The sequence below is a fragment of the Haemorhous mexicanus genome, chromosome 5 (assembly GCF_027477595.1).
Source record: "Haemorhous mexicanus isolate bHaeMex1 chromosome 5, bHaeMex1.pri, whole genome shotgun sequence".
NCBI lineage: Eukaryota > Metazoa > Chordata > Aves > Passeriformes > Fringillidae > Haemorhous > Haemorhous mexicanus.
The window spans coordinates 43,254,514-43,281,443 of record NC_082345.1 but is presented as its reverse complement, the minus strand read 5'-3'; the positions used below and the strand labels follow the sequence as shown (position 1 = coordinate 43,281,443).

At 39.9% G+C, this 26,930-nt stretch overlaps 1 protein-coding gene across 6 annotated transcripts in view; it reads left to right on the top strand.

Moving 5' to 3' along the window:
* SRGAP1 (SLIT-ROBO Rho GTPase activating protein 1) overlaps positions 1-26,930 on the top strand; it is a 139,726-nt gene that overhangs the window by 104,168 nt on the left and 8,628 nt on the right. For 2 of the 6 annotated variants that reach the window (XM_059846982.1, XM_059846981.1), the window contains 7 exons: positions 1,418-1,520; positions 5,157-5,217; positions 5,388-5,465; positions 6,968-7,102; positions 16,997-17,102; positions 20,346-20,570; positions 21,623-21,702. In XM_059846982.1, coding sequence (XP_059702965.1) covers positions 1,418-1,520; positions 5,157-5,217; positions 5,388-5,465; positions 6,968-7,102; positions 16,997-17,102; positions 20,346-20,570; positions 21,623-21,702 — 788 coding nt within the window. Of the gene's footprint in view, positions 1-67; positions 766-1,417; positions 1,521-2,024; positions 2,059-5,156; positions 5,218-5,387; positions 5,466-6,967; positions 7,103-16,996; positions 17,103-20,345; positions 20,571-21,622; positions 21,703-26,930 lie in introns of those variants that run through there. The other 4 variants (XM_059846983.1, XR_009486568.1, XR_009486569.1 and 1 more) reach the window with 4 other exon arrangements.

Here is a 26,930-nt window from a genome sequence, read left to right as displayed (position 1 = left end):
AAATCAGAGCATTCTTCCTAATTGCTGCCATTAATTCTGACAACTGTACCTTTAACTCTGCCTCCAGGTGCTGCCATTCTGGGAATGCATGGAAATCAACAAGTTTATGTCTAATGAGAAAAACCTCCTTTCTTGACTCCAATGCAGGAGACTCATCAGGCTCACATCATCCTAAGTTCCCTGCTGTGTAAACAGCTGAAAGGAGATGGTGGATTTAGGCAATGATTTTACCTTAGCAAAGTGGGGAAGCAGTGAAGCCATCTTACCTCATATCTTGTTACAGCTGGTCACTTAGAGAAAAATACTCTGAGGAGCAGGGCCTGCCCATCTGTTCCTCAGCACCAGCTCCTGGGCTTTGCCTGGGCCCTGCCTGTTGCCCCAAGGTTCAGTTATGTTTCTGGACTGTGAGATATGCAAACAGAAATGTTCTTTAAGGTCAAAGTTAAATTGTAGGAGGGAAAAAGATCTCTTTAAAGATGAGTTTAAAATAGCAGATAGTACTCGAACAAACTAAAGCCCCACTGCTGAATGCTCTATGCTTTATTTTTTCTCACTGATCCCCCAAAAACACTTGATTTTTTGCTAAGTCAAAAAAAACCTGTAGAAGCTGCTGGTGCATGGGAACTAAGGAAGCTGTTGGCATTTAACTGTTGGCATGACATTCACAAAGTAGTTTGTGATCTAGAGTACAGTATTTATTTTCTGTAATCTCTTTCAGTCGTAGTCACCACATGTAACACACTAGATAAAATTTTGCAGACCAAAGTTTTGTGTGTTCTTCCTTTACTTCTTTAGGTGTTATGCTGGTTTTATTTATTTGTTCAAGTTGATATACTTTTAATTCCATTAGCCAATTAGCAAGGTGGTTTTTTTAATGTGTGAAGTTGTTGATGATTGGATGTGCAGGGCTAAAGCTGTTTAACCTTCTTGGCTCTAGCTGAAAATGCAGACTGTTTGGTTTTGAAGCATCTTAGGAGTGTGTTGAGCACCTTTAATTTGCATTTGAATTTTCTCCAGCATGAAGCAACTTCTCTTCTTTATAAGAGGTGCTTCAAGTGGTCTGTGTTCTGCCATGGCTGGCAGGATGAATTTCAGTGATTGCTGCACATTTTATGCATGACCACAACAAAAGAAGCCATTCTGATTGTGCAGTGTTTGGAATAAACTTATATGGTAAAACTGCAAAACAGGGATTCAAAAAGAATGTCATTATTTATCCACAAGTAATTTTTAATGGGGGAGTTCTCCACTCTTTAATGTGGTACACTTAAATTTGATGGAAAGTCTTTGTTTGATAAGTATTGTGTTTATTGCTCCCTTTACAATGTTCTGTTGTTTTGCCTTGAGCTTACAGACATTTCATTTTGTTGTGTGGCTTAATTCTACCTTGCTCAGTAATCATATTCCCTTCCCTTAGGCCTCCAAATCTTCCCCCTAAGCCCCAGAAACACAGGAAGCCCAGACCCCGATCACAGTATAGTGCTAAGTTGTTTAATGGTGATTTGGAGTCATTCATCAAGGTACTGGCACCAGCCACCCCAGTGGCTGATCTCAACACTTCTTGCTGTAATGGTCACTGCCTCACGAAAGCTGAGGCAGATCATTATGTTCAAGTCTGTCCTGGGGCTCTTCTTTCCCAGTTGATCAATATAATACTTCCTGAAGTCAAAGGGAGAGAGGAGGATTCGTTTCTCACATTAGCCTCCCTACAGCTGTGTTAATCAAGTAGGAATAGTATTGTCAGCCTGCTTTTAGTAGGAAACTTTGCTTCATGTAGTAGGTAGGATGTAGTGGTGCATCCCACAACTTACCACAATTTCCTGCTTGCTATTTTCATAACATCCAGTGTTCAAAGTGGAGAAGCAGCATTTCTCTGGGTTTGATATCCAGATTTTGATTTCCTATGACTTTAGGAATTTATTATATTGTGTGAAATTGTGATCAACGCTATTCTGGATCTTGTATCTTTGCTGTATTTACTATCTTCTTCTTTCTCATACTTTTATTTCTAATAATGCTTCTAGCCGAGGCCGAAGGAACTCTCACACGAGACATCAGGTACAGTTCTGGTGACAAGACAACCAGCTCTGCCTCGCTCTCGGGTTGCATTCCTGCCTGGCTCAAAATGAGTTCTTTCAAAGACCTGGAGGGAGGAGTTTGCATTAAGAAATGAGTGTACAAATATAGCAGGCAAAACTAAACCAGAGCAGAACTCTGGAGGGATTGTAGTCTTAAATGATGGATATTCTCTTACTCATTTTCAAGGACATCACAGTTTGTGCCTCTGGACATTAGCTGACACAGCTACAGGAAAGAAATCTTAAAAAAATTGTAAAAATACATTTATAAATGCAATGAATGAAATTCTTGACTGCAAGCTCTGTGAATTGGGTTTGAATATTACAGGGATTTTTTTTTTCTTGTTCAGTGTAGCTAGGCACACATTTTGCAGAACAAATTCTGTGCTCAGTGGCACTGTATTGATTTAGCTGTCTTTGAATCAAGATTTCAGTCATCCTCAGTACAACTAAAGGGGAAATTATTATTATTTTCATTGTTACTGTTACACAGGAGGTGCCATGAAATGCAAAGACCTTGAGAAATCATCTCATGAGAAATAGATGAGTATCATGAGCAGTTTCTTCCTTAAGGGTGAAAGTAAGCAAGGAAGCAGAAATTCTCACTGTGAAAGCCCCTAGACTAAAGCAAATCAGGAGAAATGGTACCCCATCATTTTGCCTCACAGAGGAACATGGCAGTGTGGCTGACAGGGCTTACTTGCAAGTGGGGAGTCATACATGATTAGTCTTTCCAAAGGAAAGGTCAAAAAAGCTGGTAGCCTTATGTCAGATTTGCCAATGTGGGAGCTCCCTTAGGACAGCATCTCTGCCCAAAGACCCTGTCATTCCTGGTAGGGATGAGTCATTTTGACAGGCACAGCTAGTGAAATACAGTGTCACGCCAGACTGCTTTTTGTTTCAGTTTTACATCACAAGAAATTATAACTAGTCACAAATATCCATTCACTGACTACACACATCTGATTAAATTCACAGTAGCAGTAGGGTCACTGTTCTTGGCACTCACCAACACAGAGTGTTACTTCAAATTATTTTCCTTTGATCAGATCCAAAGGGCAAAGCTGTTAGTTTGCATTATTTCAGGGTATTACTTAAGTACAAAGTTTTGTGTGGTTCTGAACAGATTCTCCAAAAACAGGTAGGAAAGGGATTTGGGTTTGGGGTTTTTTTTTGTAATTTCTTACTGCAAACACTATCTTTTCCTAGGCTTTACATTTCTTTGCATGAACCATGAGCTACTAACAAGAGATGTGGGTGCTTGTTGTGCATTTTTGCTAATACTCTGCTGTTCTGGAGAGCCAGGCTGCTCAGTGTTGGTGAAGATTATGATGTTCCTATGATTATGATGTTTAACAACTGACCTGATCCAAGGGGTTTTTTATTTAGCTGTTACTGAATCATGACACAAGTCAAAGAGGAAATGCTAATCGAGCCATTACTGGTTCTTGGCTAGCCACTCTTTGCTAGGTTTCAAATTAAGAGACAAAGAAGCCACAGTTTAAATAGCATAGTCAGTGATAGCAGTCTTTTGTAAGCCCCACTAAAACAGTGCAGAGTCCATGTAAGATTAGGGGGTTAGGTTACCTCAGGAGGTGCAATTGCTTTCTGTGTGTTATTTTTCAAACTTTTTTAGTTGTTTTTTCTACTTGAGCTTAATTCATAAACTTCCCACTAGACTAGTTTAGCATGAAAACGAAGTACTAATTTGTAAGAGGAAATGTGTATTCTGAGTTACAAGGTACTTTTGAATTAATGATTTTATAATTCAGACTGATTTTATACTAAACTTCCAAATGAATTAGTCAATTCTCTGAGCACTTACATATTGGAAATTCATTTGGAAAGAAAAATTACAGCTTCCAGGACAAGAAATTTTAAGATTATTTATGAAAGAGTAATTTCTGCAGCATAAGCACCAATTTTTCCAAGTAATTGTTAGTTATATCATTTATGTCTTTAATCTGTATTTGATAACTTCTGATCACTTGGGTTCAAGCATCCATTTTTTCAAGTGCCAAAACAAAAGGTTTCCAGTGGTTATTTTGGAAAATAAGCAATTTAAAAGAAAAAGACAAGTAACTCACTAATATAATTAGTGTATAGTCATCTTCTCCACCTCCCATCACAAATGCTTTTTATCCCTTTTTAAAACACTTTTGTGGAGCTGAAAGTGTAGCTACAGACCTACTGCTGTGTCATTGCGGAGATGAGGAGCTGTGATTCCTGAGCTCTGCAGGTGGGGAGATACAGGCTGTGACCTCCCTTTCCCAGTAACCTTGTGCATAGAGACAAAGCAGCTGAAGCACATGCTCAGCTCAGGGTAGCTGCAATTCACCACCTGGGGATTGCCAGCCATTTAGAGCAGCCAGAAACAACAAGCCAGCCCATCATCTGCCCCATGGCAGCACACACAAACCAGCAGAGCCCATAGCAGTGCTCTCAGTCAGGAGGGTGACATCATGGTACCCCATGCAATGTCACTTGGTGGCTCTGCTCCAAGAATGTTTCTCATAGTCCAGCAAATCCAGAAAAGCCTTGTTAATTGTTTGTGATAAACTTCTTACAAAAAAAAAAAAAAGCCAAAACCACCCTACATTGAGGAATTGGGTCCTGTGTAATTAGGTCCATGTAGGATTTTCTTCACCAGAAAAAGAAAGGTCAGTTAAATAGATACAGAGGAATCATCTTCATCATTAATTATGATTCTTAATAATAATCTTTTTTAAAGGCAAATTTACTGCTTTAACTCATTTTGCTTCAAAAATCTAAAATGCATGCATGAGCATAGATGTCACATACAGTGTTAGCCAGATACAGTGACAGAGGTAGAGAACTAAATTTCCTGAAGAAATTACTTTGAGAACCATAATCCTTTTCTTTACCTGTTCCTTTTCCTCCCTCCCTAAATGGGAAGAGAGCTCTGTTAAAAGTGGTTTTTTTTCTTAGGTGTTTTTTTTGCCAGCACTGTATGTCCATCTAGATTGACCAAAAAAGTGTATTTTCACATTGAGGCCATAGCAGGGAGGTTTCCTCTTTCTGATCTGCAGTTCACTCATTCTGCTCTTGTTTTTGCAGGATTCGGGGCAAGTCATTCCTCTTATTGTGGAAAGCTGTATCAGATTTATAAATTTATATGGTAAGATCTGAAAAAAACTGTCATTTCATTATTGCCCTGACTTTTTTGTGTATCTTTTAGCACCACATTTAGCACTCATTTAGCACCACACCTTTGTTTTTAAAATACAGATTTTAAGTATCTTAAAAAATAAAGTAATTTTTCACCACTGTCTCCCTTCTTTTCTGCAGGTCTTCAGCATCAGGGGATTTTTAGAGTGTCTGGTTCCCAGGTGGAAGTCAATGATATTAAAAATTCATTTGAGAGAGGTAATTGGATTTTCATATATTTGAGCACTTTAATATCTGACATTTAAAAATCTTGTAAATTCTAATCATTTTCTGTGTGTGCTGCACCTAAAACTTTCCACCATCACATGCTTAAACATGAAGTGCAATGATGACATGTGCATGTTTTCCCCCCATTATGTCCTAGGAGCTTGAGGGGTTTTCTCATTTTGTTTAGACAAGGCACATGACTCTACAATCAACTGTAAACATTAGTTTTTTGTTAATGGTAAACTGCAAAAATGGTTTTTGTATATTTTATTTTGAAGATCCTCAGAAAAGAAAGGTAATGAGTTTAATTTGATTCAAGAGACTACTTAATGAAATTTGAAAGTCCTGTTGCTTGATCTTCTGGAATACAAGTGCTCAACTTTCTGACCCCTCTGCCAAAGTTGCATCATGATCGAGGCAAATAGGGAATTAAAAAAGGGGCCATTCCATTTTTCATTCCCAAGGGAAAGTTCAGCCCCCAGAGGAGGAATTACATGAAAAATGCCAGGAAGTACAACCAGCTTTTTTAATATCAGCGGCTTTCAACGCCCAGCCTTGGATTGCTCTGCTAGGGAAACCAGGATCCAGCCATCCTCCAACTGTGTTGCAGCAATACTTGTTACAATCCTTTTAAATCTTACATTCTTTTTTTCTTAAGTGTAAAAGCTGGGTTGTTTTAATTTCTAGGGAAATTAAAATTTCTTCAGATCATCTGCAAATGACAGAACCCTTGAAGCAATAAGTCTTGTGACTAAAAGCATAAAAAAGTTCCACAGTATTTTGCTCCCCAATGTTAGTTATATATATCTTGTTAAACCTGATATTTTCTTTGACAAGATACATAAAGCAGCTGTTTTCACTTGCTAAGTGAAGCCACATCCCTCCATTCTGCAGCTTTTAAATCTGCTTATTCTTAACTCCTCCTCCTAGATAGTGTTATCCTTGAAGATCCGTACATTTTAAAGTGTTTCAAAATAAAGATTATTTATATAATTTAAAATTACATAAATAAAACAGTGCAGCCATGGCTGAGGTTTCAGTTAGATTTTCAAGAAAGTGTTTGCATATATTCCTGATATTTTAATTTTTTAGAATGAAGACCCATAGTAAATTCAATGAGTGGTCTGACTCCATTTTTTTAATGTAGGGCTCCAAAGAAAAGTCTGCAAAACTCTATTCAATTAAGAGTGTTTGGCTTTTTTATTTTACTAACTGTAAATCAAAATGTGTCCATAAATACCTAGCTGGAAGTTCAGGACTTAAGAGATCACTAGGTTATGTAATTTTAAGGAAGCTTTATTTAGGCTGCCTTTTTTAGTTTAATCATAGCCTGGGATTTCTAAATCAGTGTTTATTATCTCACTTGAATGCTTGCATTGCCACCTCCCACATACTAAAAACAAAAACCACCCAAAATGTCACTCACTTTTTAAAATGTTCCATGCAAGAATGCTCCTACATGTGTGTTTCATTCACTTTATTTACTTTTTAAGGTGAAAATCCTTTGGCAGATGACCAAAGTAACCATGACATTAACTCAGTTGCTGGAGTACTGAAGCTCTATTTCCGAGGGCTGGAAAATCCTGTCTTTCCTAAGGAAAGATTTAATGATCTTATTTCTTGTATCAGTAAGTATTAATTTCTGGGTTTCCTCAATAGAATTTTACTTTCAGATACACAGTAGTAGCCTGAAAAGACAGCTAACTTCACAAATTTTCTTGAGATAATTTGTTTGCTGTGTGTAGCAGTCTGGCTCAGTTGTTAGTCATACTCACAGCTGCGTTTGTTCCCTTTTTCCATTGGGATTAATGTGCAGTACAATTCTTTGTTTAACAGGGCAGGAAGAATATCTTTTGGTATACAAGGGATAGTTAAATTTAAACACTTTATTATTTCCCTCTGTGCACTGAGGCAGACAGAAGCAAATGAAGTCATGAACATGCAAACAGATTGTGTTACTTTCCAAGGTTTTCATGCCCCACAGCTTGGGGTCAGCACGGGTGAATATGTAACTAACTGCTCAACATTGTGTGAGTCTGGACCTTTATTGTGTTCTGCTGAAAACCACCAGTCTAATCCAGAAAACTCTTGGGTGCAGGGGTGGAGGGGAACAGCTGAGTGTTGTCTGCAGGAGAGCTTGGTCTGCCTTCCCGCACATGAGTTGTAACGGGAAGCCTTGGAGGAGTGTCACAAGATCTGTGCCCTGCTGGTGCTCATGACCAGACATGGAGAGGTGTTAGTAATTTGGAAAGTTGTCAGTGGATGAGTGAATTGCTCTGACATGCACAAAACCTCTTCCAGTTCACTGACCCCTGCAGGTGTTGAGCAGTGAGGCCAAGCCAGCCATCAGTAGACTTGCTGTTCCCTGTGGGCACGGTGGTCAGAGGAGCTAGCTTTGAGGAAGAATTTCCTTTCTACCCTTCCTTTATAACTTGCCCCCTTCAACTGAATGGAGAAAGAGGCAGTTTCACAGGTAATGAGAGCCAGTCCTTTGGGATATTAATTAGGCCAAGCTCTCCAAACTGTTATTTTGGCAGAGATCTCAGCCCAGCAGGCAGGGCCACCAGTTGATGGGTACCCTGAGTCCCAGGCTGGCAATCAGGTGTGGTTTTTGGCTCCCTACTTGGGGGACACAGTGTGTGTGGTTTGCTTCCCACACAGGGAAGATTGCAGTAACTCCTCCTAGAGGTTACAGATGCATGCAGCGCTGTGATCACGTCTGTGTGCAGTATTTTGCATTTCATTGGTTTTGCAGGGTTTTCTGCAGCTGTTGCTATACTTACAGACTTGGTGGCACTGGGGAGTCCTAAAGACCTGAAAACCACAGTTTAGCAGTCTGATCCCTGATGCTGAGCAGGACAGTGTCTTTTTAGGAAGCATAATCCTGGTTCTGCTTCAGTTCAGCTTTAACTGACTGTGGTGCCACAGCCCAGAAAATTTCTGCAAGTCATAGAAATTGAAATGTAAAAAAGGATCATTTTGACTGGGTGATTTTCTGCATGACAGGGATGATAGAACTTTGCCTAATAATCCTGTGCTGGTTTCCATAACTTCTGGATGAATTAAAGTGTATCTGCTGGAAAAATTTGTTGATTTAGTGGCTTTGGTTGATAAAAAATCTACCACATTCTTGGATAAACTGTTCAAATGAATAATCACTTTCATCATTAAACATTTGTACTAGATTTCTTTCTCAAAGTTTTTGCTGTCAGATTCTGCCCATTTGATGTTTTTATGTCTTCATTATTTTGACTAAGCATTAAGAGAAGTATAAATGGTGGTTCATATGTGTGAAGATGTTACTGCCATCTGCTGTGTTGAAGAGATTAAAATACAATTGTAAACTAAATTTTAAAATACCTTGAATGACTGTTTAATGCTCAGGAGATGCAAAGATACTTGCCCAGAGCAGCCTTATAAATGTTTTCCAAGAAGAGGAACCTGCATGATTTCAGAGTTCTCATTCACCATTGAAGGTGCTGAAGAGGGAATGGGGTATTTGGAAAGAGGGGTGGAAGCTCAATGGACTGAGCAGATAAATCTGTGTGGCACCTGCACAGGCAGGAGAGATTCACCTGCCTTCCAGAGCATCAGTGTCTGAGAGGGTTCCTGTTCAGTTACTCTGAAAAAAGTATTTCTTTTGTTGTTAAGAACTTCAAGAAAAATGGCTGTGAATACTAGATCCCTAGTGCTAGATCTTGTATCTTGTAAGATATTTTCCATAGAGAATGTCCAACTCTTGCATGTTCCTAGTAGGCAATTAATTATTTTCTTGCGACAGAGTTGACAACCTTTTATTTAAATAATAGTATCATCCAGCAGAACTGAAATCAGTAACAACAATAGAATCAGTAACAACAATAGCCTGGAACAAAGTCACTGCTTTTCACAACATTTTAAAATGTTTATTGAGAAAGAGGTGTTGCCATCTGATTCTGGTTTAGACTGAGTGTTCTCTGAGGATGTTATAAATCTGGATTGTCATCTCTATGACAGTTTGTCAAAACAAGGTGTAATGACTGAGTAGTTCTGCTAGCTTTGCCTTCTGCTGTTTCTGTTGTACAGGAAAGCAGAGGATTTTAGTCTGATATGTTGTAAGAGCCTGATACCTGTTTTCTTACAGGTTTTGGGAGAAGCATGGGGGGGTTAATTTTGTCATTTGGTTTGGCTTACACAAGGTTATCATTAGGGGCATGCTAAAATGGCATATCAATGCCTTCAGCACAGGGAGGAGAGTTAGTTAAGTGTGGACCAAGGTGGGACAAAGGGGGCTTTCTCTGTGAGCACACCAGGGTGAGTTTGCTTTGTGTTGTCACAGTGGGGGGAGTTTGAATGAAGTATGAGGACAAGAACAGCTCTTGTGCCTTGCACCCAGAGCCAGCCCCAGAACCATATGCTGAGAACAAAGGGCTGTGTGGCTGCATCTTCTGGTTATCTGAGAAGCCTGAGGTGGAGTATTTTTACAGCTGTGTACTGTTCTATGTGCTTTGTTGAATGTTGCACCACTTCCAAGGAATCAGAATGCTTTGTTGGGAAAAACAGAAACAAACGAACAAAAAAACCAACCAAACAAAAAAACCCCAGCATTTCAAAATACACTATGTAGCATCTACATGGTACATACTGTCATAAACCGTGGGTCTAAAACACCATTTCCGTTGCTATATTTTAAGCCTAACACTGGATATCTTGCAAAAAGGAAAATTGTCTAGGCAAGATTTCTCCTTCATTTCAGACTTTGAATCAGTCATAGTTGTATAAGTTTTTTTCTGTGCTTGTGTAGCACAGAATACATATTATGTGTCTTGGTCTTCCTGCTAATGGGAGCAGGGCCAGACTCCCTTTTTCTGTGAGAACTTCGGTTAATGTAACTTCTTTAGATCACAGTCGATACATAAAATCCACAAAACTTTCACATGTTTAATTATGCGTTTTTAAATACTCTTAATTCAGGTTGCATTCATGATCTGAAAAACCGTGAGGAAAGGAATAAACATTCTTTTCAAGTAGTTTTTCAGGATAAATGTCAGTGTGGTTTCTTAATTGTTGGCAGAAATTGTTACAGACGGGTAGAGGGAGAAAGGAAATTTGTAAAGTTAATGTTCACATAAAACTGTAAAAGGGCAGAATGTCACACATTTTATATGGAAATGTAATGTTGCCAGTGAAAAACCCCTTGAAACTGAAGTACTTAGTTATGGATGTCAGGCATAATTGAGGCTACAGCTGCAAAATGAACCTTTCCTCAGAACAGCCACCGAGAAATTCCTTTACATTTATGCATGTATTTCCAAATGAAATAGAGCATTGTGAGTTAATGCTTTCCATTTTGTAAATACAGTAGAAACAATGTGAAATTACTGTGATTTTTATGGCAATTTATATTAATTACACTCATGAGAACAATGTTATTCTGTTTGGGCTTATGATCTAATTTAGATAAAATTTGGGCCAAGTTGTATGCGCTGGGCCAGAGCAAGCATGAAAGGTAGAACAGAACATAAAGAATCCATCTGATAATGGGCCATAATGGTTTCTTCTCATCTTAAGGAGTGGCTACTCTTGGTCCCAGCAGCATTCTGTTATCCAGAGGACAATCCAAGGTTGGAGTGGGAAGGAGGAGAGTCACAGTACACTTCTTTCTGCCCCTTTGTAGGAACAGATTGGGCCAAAAACAAGTATTTGTAACAGGAGCTGCGTGGAGGCAGAAGGTGCAGAAGCTGACCTCAGTAAGACTGGCTAGTGAGCCAGCTGGGGGGACTCATTCACTTCGCTGCTGGGGGACTGCAGTTTCTCTGCTGGTGTGAGCTCTTACACACATGGCTTACTTGAGTCCACATTTACATAGATAGCTGTGCCGTGCTGCAGCAGACACATCTCAGCTATTCCGACTGCTTAACGTCTGCACAGAGCATTACAGTTCTTCATGGTTTCATCTCCCTTGCCTTAAATTTCATAGTCAGAAATGGCAAGATGAATGAAAACTTATGTCCTTTTTTTCTTATGATTTTTATCATTTTAGTCCCTTGCCACCAGCAGTGCCTGTTTACCTGAAGACCTAAATGTTATTTACTTCTTTTTTCAGACTATTGCCCATTACTTAAAGACTAGAAAACTACTCAGAATCATCAACTCTCCATGAAAAAGTTTTACCAAAATAGAAAGTGTTTTCCTCCCTAAGTGACAGTGGAGACTGCTGGATTTGTCCTCTTGTAATGCCTTCTTAAATAGATCTGAAAGAGCTGTAAGTGGCACTGCTCAGTTAATATGTACATATCTTTGAGCTGGATTGGACTCATCGACCAAAATGGAAATAGGCACAAATTGTTAACTTCAGCACTAATACATATTCATGTAGATAACTTGTCAGCTGCAAATTGACCATAAAAATTACATCTGCAAGTGTAACTCAGTCCCATTTGACATTCACAGAGTGTGTAAAATATGCATTAGGCATTCACTCTGTTACTAGTAGGCACCACACCAAGTGGAAATTGCAAGTAACCCCCACAAAGAGATACTACAATGGATTTTATCCTTCAAAGCCATGGTCCTAAAGCAGAGAGACATCATACATTACCATTGTTTGCTTCCTCCTTTGTGCTGTCATTGCTTGTGAAATATGCTTACCTTGCATAGCTCTGGATGTTGGTTGTAGCACAATTCATTAGTTGCTGACACCAGGTTTCTTCTTCCATATGTTTTGATCAACAGTATCTTCGCTTTGCCAAATGTTTGCAGTCCTGTTGTTCATACTGAGATTGGCCCATGGAGACTGGCTGTTTAGAGAGGCTGGTTTAACATTTGAAATCCAGTACTGATGTTTCAGATGTTTTCAGGTGTTTCTGAGCTCTGCCTGCTCCCAGGCTGAACCTTCTCTGTTGGATAACCATGTCTCACCTCCAGTGCAGGAGAGGCTATGTGTACAACCAACTACAGTGCTTCCTTTGCTTCTTTAAATTAAGAAAACAGAGTAGCATGCAGCTGTCCAGTTGGCCCAAAATACTTTGAAACCACCAGTAATTGCTCTCATGCAAAAGACTTGTATTCTGCATCACTGCATTGATATATTTGAGTATATTGCCTTTTACATGCTCCACTACCTCAGTTATTGTTTAATTAAACTTTAATTTACATTTTCTTAATGTTATTTGGGATGGATATACCCCTATTTTCATTTCTAATTTAGATTTTGTTTATTTGTGTTTGGGGGCTTTTGTTAGTAACTGTGTTTTCTCCCCTCTCAGGTTTCCTCTACTCTTCTGTGGTAGATTGTTCACTTCTGATCTCTTTCACTTTAGAGTTACCTTTCAAAAACCTCATCCTGAGTCACCAGGTGGTTAAAACTGTTATTTCTCCTGGAAGAGAAAAAGTAGAGAGTCATTGTTTCTGTGTGTCTCTACAGTCAGTGTAGGTGACAGTGCCTCTCCAGAAGAGGTTCCAGTGTTCTTGGAGAAAGAAAGTTTTCACTTTCAGGTCTTGAGTGTTGAAGCACTTTTCAAGGCTTGAGTGCCTAGGATTTATGTATATCTCATGTGATTAAGAACCAGTCCTTAGTGTGTGGCTGACAGAGAGGCAGCTAGCTGATAAATATATGCAATGACATTAATCTCATCTGGATTCATTCATCCAGATCAAGGACATGGAACATTTGCAGAGTAAGTCCCTGTGAGATCAGTAAATAAAATCTTTTCCAAGAGCAATGCAGGATTGCACCTCAACAGATTTTCTTGTGGAGTTTGTGATATTCCTTTTTGGAGGATTTTATGAACAAGTTGGACAGACATCTCTCAGAGGGGATTAAAGTGAAGTCAGAGGCTCTAAGCTTTCTGTTTTCATTTTTTGTAGTAACTGGTGGAGGCTTCTTAGATCTAAAACACCTTTGATGCCTAGATAATGTTATGGATAGACAGAAAATCAAATTCCTTATATTGTTAGGATACTTTCTTCCATTCTTGTCTGATGAAGATACATTAATAGTTCAGGTCTCAGGTGCCTGGCTCTTCCACAAAGCGCTATAGTTTTGAAACTCCAGAAGCTGGCTCCTTCCCCTCCTCTTGTTTCACCCTACTAGTATCTCCTGTGCTCTGCTTTGACAGAAGCACAGTGTTCCCACAACAAACTGCTTCTCATTTAGCTGACAAGAAACTCCTGCTTGTGGGTTTGACCCCTGTCCCCCTGCCCATGGCAGAGATAGGTCTGGAAGGCAGATGTGTCAGACCAGAGCTCCAAAAGTTTTGCTTTGCTCTGAGAACTGGGAGCTAGAAAACAATAACCATTTCACTATGTGTTACTTACTTGACATTAGTCTTGATTTGTAGTTGATATTCCTGTGTCCTTATAGACATCTCTCTTCCCTGTCTCTCTCCACAGTCAGAAAAAGTACATTAATTCTCAGTGTGTTTGGCCTTGCCAGAGGCTTGTCCTCTTGCTTGTCTTTGGGAGTATGAGTCTTATCATATCATTAGAGTAATGAACCAGTTTTCAAATCCCCTGATTTCTATTTCAGCTTGGCAATTAAATTGCCTTACTAGGACAAATCATGTAATAGCAAGAACTTCTGTTTTCTTAGCTGAGAAATGGGTAATACCTCATCAGGCACTCAGGTAAAAAAAAATCAGAGTAATGAAAATAGTGTCTCCAACAGAAGTACTGTGAGAGGGGAGGCGTGTCCAGCTCTCTCCAGCATCGAGCTTGCCATTATTTCCTTGCAGCAACCAGCTCATAGGTTAGATGGCCCTTCTGCCCTGAGGCTCTCTTCAGCAAAGCCATTGGAGGCAAAGCAGTGTTTTAGCTTTCTTCTGCATGGGAAGCAGCAGAGCTGCAAATTCTTTCTGCCTGCATGTTAAAAGCTTGCTCTGTATTCATTCCATCTTCCCTAAGTACCCAAACACTCATGTGCTGCATACACTCAAGCAATGAGGCAATCCAGTTCCACATTTAAAAACAGCGTGCAAATACATTACATCATTACCTAGCTCCTTTGAACCAAATCAGTGCTGGGAAATAAAAGCCTCTTGAAATAATGTGGAAAGCACATAAATTTACCTCAGTAAATTTATGACAGTAGTTTGGATTTTCAATAAAGGGACTTTCATGGAATCTGGGTCCAGTGTTACCAGGAAAGTGCTGGAAACACATCTCATTCAAGTGTGTATGGCTTGTAACTGCTTCAGTATGGAGTTCAGGTCACTTCTAGTACTTAGTACTGATCATGCTCCTGGTAGGACAGCTGGGATAGTTCAACACGAGACTACACAGGCAGAATCTCTGTACCTACTCCACCATCTCTGTGCTGCCTACTGGGACTGGTTCCTGACTCATGCATCTGTCAAACTTGTCTAGGAATTGCTTAGAAGAATTGTAGTCAGCAGGAACCACAAGCACACTGGAGAGTGTGATAACTACTGAGTGGTAGTTGCCTGCCAATGTGCCCCATCCTGGTTGAGCTCACTAGTTTAGACAGAGCTATTGCTGCCTTAAAGGCAACACACTGCTAGAAGGAGCTGCTGAACCCACCTTGGGTCCCAGCCCGGTGCATTTCTCAGGTCTGATTTGAATTTAGCAATGACTGAACCTGGAGCAGGGCCAGTCTCCAGAATTGTCTGGAGGAGGCAGGACTGTAGCACAAAGTATTAGATAGGAAAGGCTGTAGTGCAGAAGGCAAGTACTGGTGTTGCATCAAAACTCCCCTCCAGCTTCCCACATGCAGCACACAGTGCTGCTGAAGCAGGAGTGTTGAAAGATGCATTGGAATGGGAAAGGACAACTGTAGTTGCTCTCTGGATCTTCACTATGCAAGCAGCTCCCAGACTTGGCATGTCCCTGCCATGGACACCAGTTCTTAACCAGTAATCAGAAATACTTCTTGACTCATGCAGTCCATGTTTACAAGAAACATAAAAATGAATTTCAGGTCCCATGCTCCACTTGAGACAGCTTGAACTGATTTCCAGCTAGTGTTTGGGTTCAGAGTGACTCATTAGGTTATAAATTATATGGCTTGTCAGCAGTCCTTTTCCTACCAGCTCTGCAGCAGCTCACCAGGGACACTGTCCAGCCTTCAGGGTCTCTGCTGGGGAATACGGTTTTACTTCCTGCCAGAGTTTTGCTACTCTGCCTCTGCAGTAGATACCATAATCCAAATAGACTTCTTCCTTGCAAGCAGTGGTAGGCTCTTGTGCTTCTACTGAACTCTGATGGAGGCCAGTTTGATCCCGTCCCAGAATCTTTTGTTCCAGCACATGAGTGGTGCTGAGCCAGTAGAATCTCCTGTGAATGCTGATGTGGGAGCAGATCTCACACCCTTTTGCTGCACTGGCATTTCCTAGTGAGCTTATAACACTTCTAGGTGGCAAACAAAGTCTTGATGCCAACATGCTCTTCTAATGCTTAGTTTTTAATACCAAAATAACAATTACAAGATACCAGTTTTCTTCTAAGAAATGTAAGTCAATACACGTTTTGCATCTACAAATAAATACTGAAATAACCATTCCAAAGAGCACATAAGTAATACACACCAGTAATTCTGTTTACGCTTACCGCATTTTTACATAAGTAATTATTTTAATTGTGTGCTCCTAAATACCACATTTTGTGGTACAATCTGCTTTTCAGGTCTTAGATTCAGCTCCTGTTTCTGATTTCCAAATTTCTGAATATCCACTTTAGTGCCACTGGATAGGATTTCCCATCTTAGTCTGCTAAGATTTCCCTTAAGTGTTGTTAATTGCAGCATACTTTCTTGGCTCACCTAAAAACCGTTACTGAAATTTGAGGTTGTTCCCACAGTGTCATTTACTGTGGACTCAGAAAACACGCTGAGTTAAAAACTGAGATATTGCTTTTTCTGAAAAACAGTTCAAGCTTTTATCCCATCATTGCCCGACTTGCAGCCACATAGTCTTTCTGACCAACATAGAAGATAGTGCATCCTTGTTACAAGACATTAGGAACTGATGCTTTTATCAGATGATTTTTCCCACTTCTGAAGAATTTCTGTGGACTGCTATAAAATCATTTGAGAAAAATGCAATCTTTGTGTTTCTTGGCTCCATACCAAAAAAAGAAAATAAGGCCTTTCTCCTATTTTGCCACTAAGGGAGTTATAGCTGGACATTTGATTAAGAAAACTTGCTAGAGAAGCTTGGTGATTGGATTATATATCTGATGGGGAAATTCAAATAAAGAGAATGCATCTGTATTTGAAAGGAATGGCCAACATCTTTCCTTGGTTCCTTCAGGTTATTTTATGTACTATTTTGTGGTTTTGTGAAGTGTCAAGCTCAGCAGGTGTCCAGCATTTGACTTAGACAGATTTGTATCTTCTTTAAAAACTGTTACTTTTAAGTTGTGTGGTTTTAATGAGACGGAAAAGAACTTCTAGATCTCATTTTTCTAATAGGCCAGAATTAGAGGGATGTGATGATAAAAAGTCAAAGTAAATTGAGTAAATTGACTGAATGCTCTTTTTGACCATCATATACAAGGGAACATAAAATATTTTCTTCTGTTTGCAGGAATAGACAATCTCTATGAGAGGGCTCTTCACATCCGCAAACTCCTCCTTACTTTGCCCAGGTCGGTCCTTATAGTGATGAGATACCTCTTTGCCTTCCTCAATCAGTAAGTACTGACCCCAGGTACTGCAGCTTTCTCTGCCTTCCTTTGCTGCTGTTGAAGGTCTTTGGGTTTACTCATAGTCTATGCAAAATTCACAGTTAAGCTCAATTTAACACAAAATATGATCTTCTAATTGGCAGTGGAAATTGAATGAAAACACTGGATTCCATTCAAATTAAAATTCCATTTGTCCAGAATTGAACAAGACAGATAAAAGTGTTGTCTGAAATGGGGAGTGCAGGCTACAGCATTAAAGTTGGCAACAAAATAAGCTGATAAGAAAAATAACAAATACAAACTGTAGCTACATCAAAACTAGTTTATGCAATTTAAAAATGCATTTCTGTTCCTTATCTCAAGCTGATTTCTCCTGATGGGAAAAAAACCCAGTATATTCAAGCAACACAGGCTCTACAAGCTACCTGTTTGATGCTAGGCACTGCCAGGGTGAGACTTTGTCTTGCTGCTTCTGTTTTCTGATAACAGGAGTATGAGTATAGAGAGCACACATCCCCTGTGTATGCTTTGATGTAGAGTAGCTTGTTTCTCACATTGCAAAACACAGGCTGGAAGGAGGGTTGTGTGAGAGGGAAAGTGGTGTTCATGTCTTCATCATCTCAGAAAAAACTTCTTCCTGTAAGAGAAAATAAAAGCCATGGGCAATTGAACTGTGTTTCTTCCTCCAGTCCTTCATGGCCCTCTCTGGTTTTGCTGACCCCAATGGTTTCACAGAAACTTTTGCTTATGTGCACTTTGCCCTGATTCTAACGTTTCTCTTTCTACTGTCAATTTGTCTGTTTCCTGTTCTATCTGTTTTCATATCACCTTTTTCCTCTTTTTTCCTAAATTTGCCCTTTGCTGATTCATTCTGTCTTTGTGACCTTCCCCATTTCATTCAGCCTGTCTGTTCCTATAGAAACAGGGTCTTTTGCAGCCAGGTTATTTGTTCATGCCTGTAGTCACAGCTGTTCCTGTTTCCTTTCTTCTAGCATTTTCTGAACCAGTTTCAAGCAGTGTGTAAGAGAGAGACAGAGATCTAAAGTTTTATGAAAATGACCATTCATTTGAAGCTGAATCCATCCCCAAAAAATGACACCATGTAAATGTCTAAAAAGCTTGCATCACAGCTTCTCCTCTGCAGAGACATACAGATCAACCAGAGCTGTCTAGGGTTGTACTTGTTATGTGATCATGTCAGCTACATCTGTGCTTCCACAGGAATGCAGTTTGGAAAGCAGATTAAATACCTTACTGCCTCCAAATTGCTCCTCGTGCATCCACAGGAAAAATATTCCCATTATTTGACTTCCTGCAAATCCCATTCTGCTTTTTGCATATGCAGTTTTTTGCATATGCCTGCTTGACCACATGAAGTCATGAGGTCTCATGGCAGACCTAACCTGCTGTAGCCTCCCACACAAAGCTCCAAAGTTAGATCAAGTTGCTCAAGGCTTTGGCCAGTCAAGAACCTCAAGCAGCAGCAGCTCCACAACCTTTCCAGGCAGTCAGTCCCAGTACTAGGTCACTCTTACAGTAAAGAAATTTTTTCCTGCTTTCATTGGAATATCCCTTGCTGTGTCTACTGCCTCTCATATCTTTATACCTGTGTCTGTCTTGCTTTTGTTAATAATCTTATATATAGTAGGAGATTGCAGCTGAATTCTCCAGTAACCTTTTTATCCAAAAGCTGAACAAACCCAATTCTCTCTTCTTTAGATTATAATTCATATGCTTCAGCTCCCCAGCCATCTCTGCAGTAGTCCTTTTCTGGGCTTGTACCAGTTTGTCAGTCTCTGAAAACTAGCCACAGAACCTCATGTGCAGCTTCAAAAGCACCAGTTGAAAAGGAGTAATTCATTCCCTTAACCTGCTGGCTTTTCTCTTCCACAAATGCTGTGGAATGACTTCCATGCCATGGGCAGGACTTTGCATTCATCCTTATTGAACTTAGTTGAATTCCCATTTCTCCCTTCCTCCATCTTGTCAAGGTCCTTGTAAATGGTAGCCCTTTGTCTGACATTTGGCACATTTTCTGTTCCCTTCCCAGTGTGGCATCACCTGTAAGCTGGCTGAGTGTGCACTCCATCCCCTTGTTCAGGTCTTTCATGGAGATGCTGAACAGTACCAGCCTTGCTATTGAGCCCTGAGGAGCCATGCTTATTAACAGCCATCAGCAGAACTTCACATTTCACAATGATAGAATCATTTTTTACAGTTTTGCATGTATAAAGTCTGAACCACCTGATAAATTAGAAGAACAAGATGTCTCCAATTAACACACAGGACAGGATAGTAAATCATGGCATAAGAAAGGGGCAAACATGATTAATTTTAAAAGCTAGTTATGAGGGTAGTCATGTAGAAGGTTTGCCTCATGCATATGTATTGATTAAACATGGAAAACGCTCTCTAAAATTCCCTTTCTAGAGGGAACATGGTGTTGCGTTTGAACACAACCAGACATCAGAATTCCTATGCTGCTTCAGAGTGCAGGACAACACAGTATAGTGCATCCCAGCACTTCAGATTCTACTTGACTGGCCCCACATAGAACCATTCAAAAGCCAGAATTGGCATTCAGTAAAAATGCCAATGCCTTTAAACAAGGGAATAAATAGCAACTTCTCATTCAAATTAAGAGATTAGGAACCTTGCATTTCTGGAAGAAAGGAGAGCTTGCAAAAGTTGATTAATAACAATGAAGGCTCTTCATTTGGACACTTCCATAATGAAACTGTTGTGGGAGTTCGTGGGCAGGAGGCAAGGTGCTTAGGAATTTTAGTCTGTATGGTAAAAACAGAAACCAAAAGTCACAAGAGCCCTTGCAAGATCCAGAAATCTAGTTGCCTGCAGAAGACAATTCAGTGTGCCTAAGTTGTGTAGCCAGCTGTTGAAAGAGATGTGCCAAGGTCTAATGGAAATGTGTACCCACTTTGCATTCAGTTCACTTGGAGCATTGTTGAGATAGAAGCAGCAGTTGATGTTAGCCCGTTAAGTCAGTGTACACTCAACGTGGTAGCCTGGGAGCACCTATATATACATAAATATATATGTGCTGTAAACTCACTTTATAGTGTATATAACCTAGTGAAGAAATCTTGGGTTTTCGTTCCGTTACTCTATGTGGGATTGTCAACGACAACAGGAAATCTCTAAGTTGTGATTTTAAAAAGTTCTCTACAGTTTTCAGAATAAAATTAGTTACAGTGGAAAAGTCAATTTTTCTCGATTTTTCTGTTATAACAGCCTTTCACAGTACAGTGATGAAAACATGATGGATCCATACAACTTGGCCATTTGTTTTGGGCCAACCCTGATGCCTGTTCCAGACATACAAGACCAGGTGTCTTGTCAGGCACATGTGAATGAGATAATCAAAACTATCATCATCCATCATGAGGCTATTTTTCCAGATGTGAAAGAACTTGATGGACCAGTGTATGAAAAATGCATGGCTGGAGATGACTATTGGTAAGTCAGAATATTATCCTTCTGTCTCCTAAACAAAATCATTAGGCTGGGTGGAACTATGAAGATAAATGAGAGGAGCATTTAGATTGACATAGTAAAGTGTTAAGTATGAAAAAGTGAAGCAAAGGCAATTGTAATGATGTTTCCTACAACATTTTGTGGAGGAAGTTGCTTTGTGTTCAGCCAGAGATAGAATTCCGGGTGTACAGAGCACACAGGCAGGTAGGAAATTGGTTATTTGGCAGTGAGCCACCTTAGAAAATTTCAGCTTATGATGCCTGCTCCTTTTCTTGTGCTTTAACGGGGCAGGTAGCTAAATACCACACAGCCACTCACTCACTCTCCCCACAGTGTGATGAGGGAGAGAATTGGGGAAAAAAATGTAAAATTCATGTGTTGAAATGAAGAAGTTTAATAGGACAGAAAAGAAAGGGCAAATAACAGTAATCAGAATATGCAAAACAAGTGCTGCACAATGTGGTTATTCATCATCACTGATGGGTGCCCAGCCAGTGCCCGAGCAGCAGCCCCTGACCAGCTTTGTCCCAAGTTTATATGCTGAGCATGACAGCACATGGTCTGGAATGCCCCTTTGGTTGGTTGGGGTCCTGGCTGTGTCTCCTTCCAGCTTCTTGTGCCCCCAAGTCTACTTGCAGGTGTGGTGGGGTGTTTAGTGTAAACATTGCTCAGGAGCAACTAAAACATCAGTGTGTTATCAACATTATTCTCATCCTAAATACAAAGCATAGCACTGTACCAGCTACATGGAGGAAAATTAACTCTATCCCAGCCAAAACCAGGACACCCCCTTGGCAGCAAACACACACACTTTTTATTTATAAAGGAATCAAAGCCCTCAATTCTGAGGGCTTCTTAATGTTGGAATTTTGTTTCAAGGAAATGCATGTAGGCTTCTTTATTAATTATGTATTCATAGCACACTAGGATAATTATGTTGCACATAACTTTGTAACATTATGAGAATAATTTTAAATAATTTCATGGAGGTGGCATATTTTTGATGTATATGGTTCCTTTCTGCTTGTGTCCAGTGACAGCCCATACAGTGAGCATGGTACCTTGGAGGAGGGGGACCAGGATGCCAGTACAGAGCCCCACACCAGTGAAGACGGTGAGTCTGTTACTTTACTGTGCCTTTGATGGGAGTTGTAAGTTCTACAGGTGTTCCAGGCAGGAGGCCTTCTTCCTTTCCTAATTGTGTCTTATTTGAAAGAAGGAGATTTCAGTCCTGGTGTTCTGTACCAAATCTTCAATCTCTGTTTGTGTGCTTTTGCACTCTTGATTCATCTGTGTTTGACCAGCTGTTTCCTTGTTCTCTCCTGATTTGCCCAGTCACAGGAAGGGCAAGAAAGAAACTATTTCAGTCAGCACATATTATTTTCTGACATAGTTTTACATTTTTAGTGACTCTTTTGTCTACAAAAACTAAGCTTGTCAAAAGTGTACCCTTAAATATTGCAGCTAGAGGATATTTGCCATTGAAGCTCTATTTTTATATGAATTTAAAAGCTGCTCTCTCTAAAGTATTTATAACAACTTAAAAACATGTGTGTACCCCCCACAGTGAAACTTTTGAACAGTAATAATTTTCTGTAAATATCAGTCGTATATACTTCTGGGTATGAGAGGTATCAATGAAAAAATTGATGCAACTCTATTATATTAATTCTTTTTATCCAGGTCATAAGTGTGTATTCAACTGTGACAGTTTGACCATCCTTCAGATGTCCCTCACAATAACTTCTGCCAAGTTTCAAGCAAATTTAACAGATAGAAAAGGATTCTCAAAATTATTATATAACTACTATTTCTGTGAGAATTAGTAGCTCATTAAGAGGTGAAGGATTCAGAATAACAGTCCACGTAGAGAAGAGAAGCAGTGTGAGCTCTTTGCCTATCTGGCCAGCAGGCAACCCAGACAGAGCAACCAGCAATGTGCAGCAGTAGAAACAAAAGCTTCCCCTTGTCCCTTGCAGAGGATGTGTGGAGGAAGGAAGAGGAAAAGACAGAGCAGAGGAGAGGGGAGGAAAAGAGCTACAGCTGAAAAGGATTTTTTTTTTTTTAATAATGTCATAAAGGATACTGTTTAGGAGCTGGGACAATTGCTGTAGGGAAGGGAAGCCGGAAGGTGTATGTATAGGAAACTGCCTACACTGGTCCCATTGCACACAGAGCAGAGTAAACAATAGTTCCACTCTGGCTGTACCCGTCTGCTTTGTCACGTACGCAGGCTGTCAGTGACAGATTGTCTGTCTCTTCCCCTCTGCCAAGGTGAGGAGGGGCAGGCAGAGTCTGTCAGTGCAGCTGTTTGAAGAGGAGGGACATTTGGGTGGGCAGACATTACAGAAGGAGGGGAAACTGAGAGCAGGAAAGAAATCTTGGTCTTCTGCCCGGGTGTATAGCCATGCCTGTGCAGCAGGGAGTACCAACAGCTCTACAAGACAGGCTGTGCATGGGTTCCTCTTGACCAGCTCTCTACAACTAAACCCACCATCCTTCTACGATACATCTCTTCTGATCAGTGTGAACAAACTCATAGTTGCGCCTTATTTTTCCAAGACAGTATCGATATACTTTAGAAGAACTCCTTCCATTGGAGGTATGAAGCAAGAGTGGCAGCTGAGGAAGTCTGCCTGTCTCTCATTTAGAGCACAAGTTAAGTGTAGATGACACACCAGTTCAATATATTTGGGCCAACTTCAGGGTCCCATGACCAAACTGACAGACAAAGGCACGAGTGGACATGGAGAAGAAGTGCAGCTTTTCAGCAGCCATCAAAGCAGTTACTTCAAAGCCGTGGTAGGAAAGATGAAAACATCAGCAGGATACAGAGGAGCAGGACTGTGGCATCTCATGATGCATCAGTTGTGCCTCGGATGTGCATCATCATGGGCTGCACCCCACCACTGTGTTGTTATACCAGTTTTACTCCTGTCGTAGTATTACTTGTGTTGTGACTGTGTCACTGGGGAAGACAAACCCTGAAGAGAATACCTGTCAACAGGACAAAGTTCTGTTAAAAGATTTAACTGCTCAAGACATGGGTTTTTGTTCACTAGATCACCCAGTAGTTTAATTCTAGTTGCCTCATCACACCTTTCTAATTAATTCAGTGCCAAAAGGAAGCGGACATCTGTGTTTACAGAGAAATAATTGTTAGCACAAAAATATTTGTAAGCTAGATAAATACTGCTGCAAAGCTGAAGATTAACAAGCCTGGATTGCACACAAAAACAGTTCGTTTTGGATTCCAACCTGCAAGCTCTAACTCATTTTTTCCCATTAATATGGTTTTCTCTTGTAATAGCACATTTTTCTAATGTAGGTTACAGACTTTAGATTAAATGCACTTGCTCTGCCTTTGCACATACATTCATGTGTTTGTGCTCTGGACAATTCCTTTTAAAAAGTATTATTTACACCAGTTTGCTTACTGAACTTTGTGAGAGTCACTGATAAACATGACAAAAACTCTTCTGCTAAAGGGTCTGGAGTATTTTGGGGGTTTAATGTGATTGATTCATTGATTATAAGCTGCATGCATCACTGCCAGCTGAATGTGGAGAGAAAGGGAGGTGCCGCATCGTTGCTGTATTGATCGGGCACGTGGTACTTACATGGCTCCCTCTGTTAGAACATGGAAGAAGCAGATTTTGTAAATGCTAAGGGGTTTTTTTTCATGTTGAAATCTGATTAGTTTTTTGCTAACATGTTGTATACATACATAAGACCAAGCTGCCTACCCCACAGGAATTACAGGGTCATTGAAACATAATCCAGAGGTTGCGATCAAAACCAAAAGGATTTATTTTACTTACTGTTGCTGTAAAGTTAAACTGCAAGTGTCTCTCTCTGCGCCTACTGGAACTAAAACCCATCTGTAGGGGCTCTTTCAGTAGTGCTAGAAATGTTCATTACAATTTAGAAAACGACAAGACTTTAAAAATCAAAAATTAAATTATGTCCACAGAGGTAAAATGCAGTAGATTAGGGTAAAAAATACTGGCACAAATAAATGAGCGTATAAATATTTCATAACTGCTTTATTTTAAGCATATAAATTGTTGTGGGTTTTTTCCCCCTAAGATTACAGGTGTTCATGTATTTCAGTTGATCACTGGAAAGGGAAGCAGGAAAGAAAAGGAGCTACATTTTTCTGTGGTGTTTTCAGGCTTTTTTAGGTTTACAGAAAGTATCCTGATAAGGGAAACATATAAGTTTTTCCTTTCTCCTCAATCTGGAAATTAAATTTAATTTGTGAAGTTCAGAACTTTAGTACTCAAGCTGAGACACAAAAAAAATCTACCTGTAATTTTGCTGCAGACAAACCTTTACCTGAAAATTTCTCTGCAGTAAAGATTCAAAGGGTGTTGTTCATGTTTTACTGAAACAGCTGTTAGCATGCTTCCTTTACCTTCAAATTGATGGAGATTTTTTATTCTTGTTGGAGTCATATGGTAAAGAGTGACTAGATTGTTTGCAAAGGAAGTAAACATTTCCTGAGGAAGTTAGACAGATGGAGTTCTCCTAGGAAAACATACATAAAATTAATGCCATACTCTCCATAGATATCTCAGAAACTTGGGATAAGACTTTAGATGGTATTTCTGCTGAAAACAAAACTTACAGGGACATGTCAGACTGTACATTGTTGTTCCCAACACATAGTCATTTTCTTGCTCTTCAGCAGCGTGTGCTGTGATCGGCACTTTGTCAAATTCTGGTTTGTCAACACCTTGCAACAGTTCTTTGCTTTTGCTTTTCCCAGTCAGAGAACTGCTGTCCTGAGGACAGGACTTTAAAATTACAAAACCACTCTATTCTCTGATGGGATGCAGAAGATCAAGAAATTGGGAGATAGCATCTTCCTGGGGAGCTTGAGGACATGCTTTATTCCCAACAGACAGGGTACACCTGGGAAAACTGAGGAAGTCTAGAGCACAGCAGCAGCAACTCCCCTAGAAAAAGTGCAGGGGATGGTGTTCCTTCCTTTCCTTAGCTCCTTGTGCCCTGAGGCATGGAGGGCAGCTGAGGGCCAATTCAGTGCCATCACCTCTGTAGGGAGGTTAGGTTTACATCTGGCACTCCAATCTCAAAACTAAAACTAACACATTTATTCTGCCCTTTCTGCTCTCCCAAGCAGCAGAAGTTGTTCCCACAGTTCTTCAGTTTGTCCTGATTTTTCCTTTCCATATCATTTCCTGATTCACTAGAGATGATAGCTGGTGAGATCCTGTATGTCACCAAACACTTCTTGGTATTTTAGCTGATTGCCTGCAGGTACGGACAGAGCAGTGCAATTACACTTCCCTCCGAGCTGTCAATTTTACTGTTAGACATTCAGTTCCACACAGAATTTGAGTTACAGATCCCAAATTTAGCTTTCATTGCCTTAGCTTTTTTGGAAATACTCAGCTGTCATTCAGTAACCTTGATATTAAATGGCTTAACTTTCCAAAATGCATTTATGTTTAGGAGTAACTATCATGGTACTTTGGTTTTCACTATTAAAGCTTGACCTGTTACAAGGTGAATTACTGTTTAAGTGCAGTCTCAATACTGTTTGCTATAGGAAAGTTATCTCTGTGTATAAAGAAATGAAAACACCCCTTTCACAGTAGGAAAACCTGTCTGAACTCATTTTTTGTACTCTTCATGAAATCTGTGTGAAATTTTCTGGGCACTCCTCCCTGAGGAGGTGGGATTTGTTACCCAGGCAATCTGATGTGCATGTCTCAAAAGTCACATCCATTATGGGTACATTAGCAATTCATACAGCTGGTTCCAGTGGGACAGGGTCATTCAGACCTCTGAGAAAGAATGTGAGTCTTGCAGGTGGTAGAAGGATACAATAAAGAGGATGAGCATAATTCCATGGAGCAAGACAGAACTGTTTCTAGTTTAGTCCACTGATTTGTAAATAAAAAGACCTGTATACTCAATTGGGGGATACTGTATGGTCTGTTGACGTTAGCAGAGAAACAGGAAATTCCATAGCCAGTCAGTGTAGGGGTTTGTCCATCAATCCAGTACTCATAAGCATTACCAGTTAACTGTGGAGAATGTCTAAGGAAAATATGTGGAGGAAATTTGGGATGTGATGACTTACTGTAAAACTTTTTTGTTTGGTTGACTTTTTTTTTTTTTTTTTTACATTTGAAAGTATTGCCTGTTAGTGAGTGACTGGCTCTCCGGAGCCTGAGAGGTTTTATTTCTGAATTCTTGACCAACTCTACCATAACCTGAGAACAGAGGGTTTGTACAAATGTCTGCTCCTTTTCAATCCTACCTGGTTCCAGTATTTCCTTCTTAAAATAAATTCCACGAGCAATACACATG